Source organism: Geosmithia morbida (assembly GCF_012550715.1).
Source record: "Geosmithia morbida isolate 1262 chromosome Unknown scaffold_5, whole genome shotgun sequence".
In the NCBI taxonomy this organism is placed as follows: Eukaryota; Fungi; Ascomycota; class Sordariomycetes; order Hypocreales; family Bionectriaceae; genus Geosmithia; species Geosmithia morbida.
This window is the reverse complement of record NW_023336192.1, coordinates 924,915-933,121: the sequence shown is the minus strand read 5'-3', so window position 1 is coordinate 933,121 and position 8,207 is coordinate 924,915. Positions and strand designations below refer to the sequence as shown.

The following is an 8,207-nucleotide window of genomic DNA, read 5'->3' as shown; positions in this document are numbered from 1 at the left end:
CCCCCCCTTTTCTCTTTTCTCTCTTTTCCTTTTCGCCATGTAGAGATGACAATAATGGGGTGTCTGGGGATATGATATTAGTACTTACTACATGTAATAATACCACTCACTCTGACCTCGCAGTGGTCGAATACGGTGCCTACACTGTATGCAAGACTCATTTACCGTAAATACGGTACCGTATCCTGGTGGTGAGTAAACCGGAGTAGCGTGGTAGTACACATACATGCATGTGTGCATGTAGTAAGAAGACAAGAGCACAAAGAAAAGATGTATAAGAAACACAAGACATAAAGAAAGAAAGAAAAAACGCTAGTACCAACATGAAACCCACGCCTACAAGAAATCCTCTTGTGGACCACAACATCCCATCTTGATCCCATGCCAGTGTCAGTCCCCGTCCCGCGATAGCATCATAGCGGCCCACATCTCGATGACTTTGGCGAGGGCCGAGAATGGGGATCTCGATCCCCCCCCCCCCAAAGTCCCATCTATTCGTTCATTCAAAGTTCATGGTCCCCCAAGAATCAAGAATTCCCAACTAGTACGGAGTCTGTGAAAAGAAAAGGAAGAAGAAAAAAAAGCTCTAGTCCCTTGTCCCTTCCCCTCTCTCTCACTCTCCCCCTAAGTTCCACATGCCTGTGCAATATGAATAATGAATACCCCGGAAAGTACGAGGGAATCTTTCGACGGTTAATGCGGCCAACAAGTACGATTATAGATAAATAACTATTACTCAGTCTAGGTGATAGTATTCGCGATCTTTCTTTTCCGCCATCAATTTATTTTGTTACCGTCGGTCTTTCTTCCATTCTATCCTCTACTCCACTGTCCGAACTTGGTCCGGGGAAAGAGACCAGCATCAACGCGTGTATCATGTATGCATATATCCGTACGGCCGTAGGACCAGTGATGAGGACTCTTCGCATGCAGTGTATGCGGTATAAAAGTATCCTGTGGGTTTTCTTTCCCTTTCTATTTTATTTTCTTGACTAAATAAACGTTCAGTAATATATATGCGATTTGCGTCATGTTGGTAAATGTGCTACTAGTAGTGGTGTTACTAAGCAAGAGTATCTTCATACTCGCTAATCTGTACAGATTACTCCGTACGGAGTACATATGAGTATTATTATAACAACATGTACGAGCACGGAGTACATGTATCCAACTCCCCCCCTGCTCCTCTGGTGTCACTACTCATGCATTATTGGTCGATGACGATGGTCGGTTGATGACGATGGACCAAGGCATATTATAGTATATACTCCGTATACAAGAAAAAAAAGACCTTTTCATACTCCTCCATAACACTCCAAAAATTAAAGAAATAAAAGAAAAAAATCATCTCCGTTTTAAACGGTCATCAACTCATCTCCCATCCAATACTAACAACCCCTGCAGACACACACAGTCTTCTCCCCCCTTCCCTCCATCAGTGTGTGTGTGTGTCCCACCATCCGAGATTCAGATGTCCAATTATATAGGGCCTTCACCCGTCGGCCGAAATCGAGTTTTGGCAAAGAGATCGATGCTGTGCCCCATTTTCCCATAATCGCCCAGCCCATGGGTGGGTGCATCGGTAAAAAGCTTCGTCCCCCCCCCCCCCCCCCCCCCCCCTTCTTCTCCATACTCAAGTCCTAAGCTCATAGCTCTTCAAGCATAGCAAAACAAGAACTGCAAAGGGGGAAAAAGTCAGTAATAATGATACCCATCTTTTTCTTCTTGAATACGACGTACATCTGGTTTATGCATAAGATAATAATGCTTGTTTTTTTATAAAAAAAAAATTCGTGTTCGCCGTACATGTGTGCTGTGCTTCCGGAAAAGCCTCATTTCTGGAAATCCACGTGACATGCACTCAGGGGCAGTGGAATGACCCTTATTCCCTCTGTAACTTTGTAGATGGCTTCTTTTTTCTCCCTCTGATATTATTCGTATACGCGTCACGCGTGCGTCGTACGGGTGGGTATATGTGGTCGTATGTCCGACCTAGAGTTGGCATGTTGCCAACTTTTTCATCTTGCAGACGAATATTCCAATTCCAGGTTCAGGGTAAGTCGTTCTTGACACAAACAAGTGTCAACCAGTCCATCGTACAGAACAACAAAGACGATTGCGCTTTATCCTCTCTTGGATGTAAAACAGATACAAACTCACCAGGGCTGTAGTATGCAGTATTTCGAATGAATCGATTCGTCGAGTTTTCAGTCTAGAATGTACCGAATACTCAAGACAATGAGGCTGCCCGACACCAGCACGATATACGTATAGATACCCGGTAGTACCCCCTCCCACTAACCCCCTCTGCAGACCCAAGATCCCAATTAACCTCCGACGTCCATCAAGATTTGCTAAGAGACTTTTTCCATCATCACCCCATATACTACAACAATCCAGCGTCTCATCCCCTATCCCTCACATACGTCGAATCACCATCTGCGTCTACACGTCAGCCATCCCGTGTCAAGCACCAACGCCCCACCATGGCAGCCCGCAAGACGGACGACATCGACAGCACTTCATCCAACGATCCCGCAGACCTAGCTCAGGTGAGGTTGAAGGATTATCTTCGGCTCATATCCTCCATGAAACAAACCGCTAACCTTTCTGCAAGGCCTACCGCGATCTTGCCAGGTAAAGATACACCATTCCGGGGCAGAGCTGACAAGAAGAGGATATATCAACTAATGAATGTACCATACGGTGTATCAGAGGCGAACAAACTGCCGCAGCGCTAGAATCCAACCTGTCCAATCTAGAGAATAAGCTGGATGCCATGTTGGCAGCTCTCGAATCAATGACGAATGATCACAGCAGCAGCAGCATCAGCGGCGCCAAGGACAAGGCGGAAAACGAAAAGGCATCATGAAAAAAGGATCAGTATTGTGATCCTCATCTCCAATGGAAGTGAGAAGAACGACAATGAAAGTACAAAATCCTATGGAGCTACAAAATGTCATGGATATCTTAAAAATAATGCCCAACATACAATAGCATTGCCAACATACACACTCGTGTATATAATGAGAACCCTGCTTATATTTTCTGGTTCGTTTCCTCCCCAAGTTGAAGGGAAAAAAAAAGTCGGTATATATAAAACAAAACGAATGTTATACTTGTCGAAACAAAGTAACAAAGTAACACCATACCCTTCATACTACCTAGTAATTGAATAAAAAAGAAAGAGCTGGCTGGAACCTTGGGGGGGGCATGGAAGCATCACCATCCAAAACGGATAAGGACAAGGACGACAAAAAGGGAGATAGATGTAGAACAAACCTCCCCCCCTATTTTTTTGTTTTAAAATACAGTAAGATAAAGAGAGCAGAGCGAGAAATAGAACAAAACCACACATAACCAAAAAAAAGGGAAATAAAGGAGGACCATTATAGAAAAGAAAGGAGAAATAGGAATGAGAAGGGGAAAAAAGAAATGTATATCCCAATGTGGATGAAATAGATACCCCCCCACCCCCCCTCCCCCTCCCCCCAAAAAAAAGGGAAAAAAGAGAAGAAAAATTGACTTGTCACAGCACCCGACACTACTTTCGATTGTCTCCAACTTCTCTCTCGTCTTCTTGCCTTCCTAGCACATTTGCCTCTTCATGGAATCCCCCCCCTCTCTTCTTCTTCTCCTCAAACACCTAATTCTCCGTCTATGTTATGTTTGCACATGTGCGCTTGCGTGTGTGTGTGTGTGTCGGTGTTGCGTGCGTGTATATGTTTATATGATGTGTTTTGTTATTGTGTCATGGTGATTCCTTGCTGAAGGGGAAAAGGCATCGAGTTCGTTGGTAAGGTGACGTGCGTAATGACGATGGTGGTGATATGAGATAGAGGAGGAAGGAGGGAGACATCTTTATAGACCTCCGCCCGAGGCCTTGGTCTTGCTCGCCGCTATCCTGCTGTCCCGTGTCGGTCGTAATAGCCCGCCGGCTTGGTTGTGGCTCGATGATTTCGCGTCGGCTTGCACGGCCAGCTCGCGCTCGCGGTTTTTCTCCAGCAACGGCCCGCCCAGCGTGGCGCACTTCAGTATCGTCTGTATCAGCTGGTTCTGCTGCAGGGGTTTCGACAGGTACTCGTCCATCTGGGCCTGGATGCACTTTTCGCGGTCGCCCATCATGGCGTGCGCCGTCAGGGCGATGATGGGCGTGCGGTGCGTGCCTATTCCACGCTCGTATTCTCGAATCTTGCCAGTAGCTTCAAATCCACCCTGTGTTTCGATTTTCGGTTAGCTAACTGTTCATGCAGAACTGCAGGTGTAACTTGAGGACACGAGAAATTGACAGGAAACCTTGATAGGAAAAAAAGAAACAGGTAGGCAAAAAAAACAAATAAAAAGAGGCAAAAAAAGAAACTTACCATAATGGGCATCTGGACATCCATGAGAATAACGTCAAACTTCTTCTCCTTGACAGCCTCGACAGCTTCCCAACCGTTACCCACAACCGTCACGGCGTGGTGATACTTTTCGAGTATCTTGACGGCAAACTTCTGGTTGACCGTGTTGTCCTCGGCGAGCAGAATCTCAAATGATTTGGTGTTGTCCGACAGCGACGGCGTGGCCCTGTTCTCTAGGGCTGGTATCATCCCATTACCCAGGTCGATGAGCTTACAAGGCGTCGTCATGTACGACGTGATACCCAGGTCCAGACATGACTTGAGGCTGACGTGCACCACAGGCGCCATGAGCACGATGGGCAGGTACTTGAAGTCGTCCACGGCTCGCAGCCTCCTGGCCGTGTCGATGGAGTCGACGAGGATGGCGTCGTAGGGGAGGGCGCCGCCCGACTTGAGGTGGCCCAGCGTCAGGCCCTTCTCCGAGTCTACTACTACCGGCACCAGGCCAATCTGCCGCAGCATGCCCTTGATCTCGGACCGCGAGCTCGACTGCGCCTTGTCCACGAACAGCACCTGGTGGTTGCGGTACGGCTTCAGCTGCCGCTCCAACGTCGACGTGTCGTCCGACGCCAGCTTGACCCGGCACGTGAAGTGGAACTCGCTGCCCTTGCCCGCCTCGCTGTTGACCCACAGGTCACCACCCATCAGGTTGACGAGGCGCTTCGAGATAGACAGACCCAGGCCCGTGCCGCCAAACTTGCGCGTCATCGACCCGTCGGCCTGCTGGAATGTGTCGAAAATGAGGTCCAGCTTATCCTTGGCGATGCCGATGCCCGTATCCTCGACGACAAACTCGACGGCGTACTCGCCCTCGCCCACGGCCTCCTGCTCGGCCCTCTCCTGGATGGTGAGCGAGACCTCGCCGTGCTCGGTGAACTTGATGGCGTTGCCAACTAGGTTTAGGATGATCTGCCTCAGACGGAAAGAGTCACCAATGACGTGGTCCGGAACCGAACTGTCCACCTTGTAGGTGAGATCCAAGAATTTCTCGTTCGCTTTGACCGTCAGAGTCTTGAGTGCACTGAAGACTGTTCCCCGCAGCGTGTAGGGGATCTCTTCAATGACCATTCTTCTGGCCTCAATCTTGGACAGATCCAAGATGTCATCTATGATCGTCAAGAGGCTGTTCGCAAGGTTATTGACGATATTCAGCATCTCTCGTTGATACTGGGTCAAGTCGGTGTCGAGCGTCAGCTGTGTCATGCCAATGATTCCGTTCATAGGCGTTCGGATCTCGTGCGACATGTTGGCCAGGAACTCTGACTTGGTCTTATTGGCCAACTCGGCCGCCTCCCTAGCCTGCGTGTTCCTCTGTATACTGTCTCGGAGATTTGAAATCATCTGGTTGATTTTGCGCTTAAGCTCGTCCATCTCACCGGAAGCTTCCACGTCGACAAGCTTGGTAAAGTCCCCGTCCGTTGCCAGGTTGGTGATGTCGGAGAAGGCCCGCACTTGTGTCGTCTGGACAGAGGAGTATACGTGTCAGTTATTGGTGTACATGTGCAGAGCGCAGAGCGCAAGGGCTCGTCATGCATTGTCGACCTACCAGGTTTGCAGCCATCGTGTTGACGTCGGTGGTGATCTCTCTCCACCGGCCGTCCAGTCCGGCCTTATCTGCCTGGGCACCCATCTTGCCGTCGACGCCGACATCCTTGGCCACTCGTTGCACTTCGTAGCAGAAGCTCGACAAGCGGCCAACCATGTTGTTTATCGTCTCCTTGAGCACTTGTATCTCACCATTGGCTTGGACGTCAATCGTCTGGCTCATGTCTCCGTTTGCAATGGCTTGCGTAACTGCAGAGATACTCCGCACCTTCAAAGGAGGATGTCAGCAACCTTTTTTGTCTGCTTGCCCCTTTCAAGAGATCCTCCGCCATCGGGGTTCGACTTTCTCAGTGACTAACCTGTACTGTGAGGTTGGAGGCCATGGTGTTGACATTCTCGGTTAGATCTTTCCATTTACCCTCGACGTTGGCGACTTGGGCCTGACCGCCGAGGGTACCGTCCGTGCCGACTTCTCGCGCCACCTTGCTGACTTCAAAGGCAAATGTTCCCAGGCGGTCCACCATCTGGTTGATGGTGTTCTTGAGCTCAAGAATCTCTCCCTTGACTTCGACACCAATCTTCTTGGTGAGGTCGCCCTTGGCTACGGCCGTGGTGACCTTGGCAATCTCCCGCACCTGCGTGGTGAGGTTCATGGCCATACCGTTGACGTTCTCCGTCAGGTCTCTCCACGTGCCCTCGACGTCATGGACCGTGGCCTGGCCGCCGAGGCGGCCTTCGGTGCCGACCTCTCGGGCTATCTTGGTGACTTCCCGGGCAAACTGCTGGAGCTGGTCGACCATGGAGTTTATGGTCGACTTGAGCTCGAATATTTCGCCCCGGCAATCGGCTTGCACCTTTTGCGTGAGGTCTCCCTTGGCGACGGCTGTCGTCACCTTTATGATGTCTCGTACCTGGGTCGTGAGGTTGTTGGCCATGGCGTTGACGTTGACGGTCAGGTCATTCCACATGCCCTGCACGCCCCCGACGTCGGCCTGGCCGCCCAATATGCCTTCTGTGCCGACGTCTCGGGCCACGCGCGTGACTTCGGAGGCGAACGTTCGTAGTTGGTCAACCATGGTGTTGATGGTCTGTTGCAGCTGTAGGATCTCACCGCGTGCCGGCCGTTCTATCTTCTTCGTAAGATCACCGTGGGCGACGGCCGTCGTGACCGAGGCAATCTCCCGCACTTGGTCGGTAAGATTTTGGGCCATGACGTTGACGTTGTCCGTCAGCTCCTTCCAAGTTCCGTCGACTCCGCCAATGCGGGCCTGGCCGCCCAGGAGGCCTTCGGTGCCGACCTCACGGGCGACCCTCGAGACCTCGCTGGCGAAGATTTGCAGCTGATCCATCATGGCGTTGATCGTACGTTTGAAAGTGGTGATCTCGGGGTCCATCTCGACCGTGTTCATGCGGACCTTCATGGTCAGGTCACCGCGGGCGACGGCGGTGACGATCTCGCCAATCTCACGGAGGGCCTTCTGGAAAGCCTCGTTGGCCTTTTGATGCTTCCATAGTTCGCGCTCGAGGGTCGCGACGCGCTCCTGCTCGAGCAACTCTAGAGCCCTCTCCTGCAGCTGCTTCTGCTCAATGAGCTGGGCGTTGACGCCAGCCAGCTCCTCGCGCTGGCTGTCAAGAAGCCTGGACTGGTCGTCGACATGCTCCCTCAAGCCTTCGAGGGCCTCCTTTGTGACCTGGCGGGGCACGAGGTCGGGATTTGTGGTCTGGGCGACACGCTGCTGCCTGGCCTTGCCGGCGGGTGATGAGCCATTCTCTTCACCAAAGATGGAATCGGGTCCTTCGTTGGGGGTTTCGGGAAATGCCGCGGCGGCGGCAGCTCTGCTCTCTAGCTGAGCGATTCTTATGGAGAGCTTATGCAGTTCGGCCTCGAGGGTTCGCTTGACAGGCGATTCCCGACCGGGGAGTTTTGTCTTGTGGCTAATGGTAGATGGCACGGGCGATGGTGACCTGGGGTCGACGGCCAAAGAGGCGATGAGCTCAGCGGCCGCAGCCACTGCAGCATCATCCATCATGATTGCCCTGAATGGTTGTGCAGACAGTTAAGCCCGCAGCCTATGGGCGGAGAAGAACGGGTGAGGGCGTATGTCAATGTACGTTGATGTATAGTGCCGTGTATGCCGTGTATGTTGTGCTTCACTTGAGGGTCGACCAAGGGGTTTTAGAGGGAAAACTGAGTAGTAACGATCCGCGGTGGCGAGGAGGATGAGGAGGGGAGACTTGTTGTGTCTATCGGTAATCGAG

The 8,207-nt window shown here is 51.2% G+C and overlaps 2 protein-coding genes across 2 annotated transcripts; one reads left to right on the top strand and one right to left on the bottom strand.

Moving 5' to 3' along the window:
* Nucleotides 1-2,486: 2,486 nt before the first annotated feature.
* Nucleotides 2,487-2,872, top strand: GMORB2_6282 (uncharacterized protein; the record flags this gene model as incomplete). The annotated part of the gene is made up of 3 exons (XM_035468252.1): nt 2,487-2,552; nt 2,618-2,637; nt 2,716-2,872. The coding sequence occupies 3 exons, from the start codon at nt 2,487-2,489 to the stop codon at nt 2,870-2,872; spliced, it is 243 nt and encodes an 80-aa protein (XP_035322233.1).
* Nucleotides 2,873-3,861: 989 nt separating this feature from the next.
* On the bottom strand, nt 3,862-7,975 carry GMORB2_6281 (osomolarity two-component system, sensor histidine kinase NIK1; the record flags this gene model as incomplete). The annotated part of the gene is made up of 4 exons (XM_035468251.1): nt 3,862-4,215; nt 4,365-5,864; nt 5,950-6,216; nt 6,308-7,975. 4 exons carry the CDS (start codon nt 7,973-7,975, stop codon nt 3,862-3,864), a joined length of 3,789 nt encoding a protein of 1,262 aa, XP_035322232.1.
* Nucleotides 7,976-8,207: the final 232 nt, after the last annotated feature.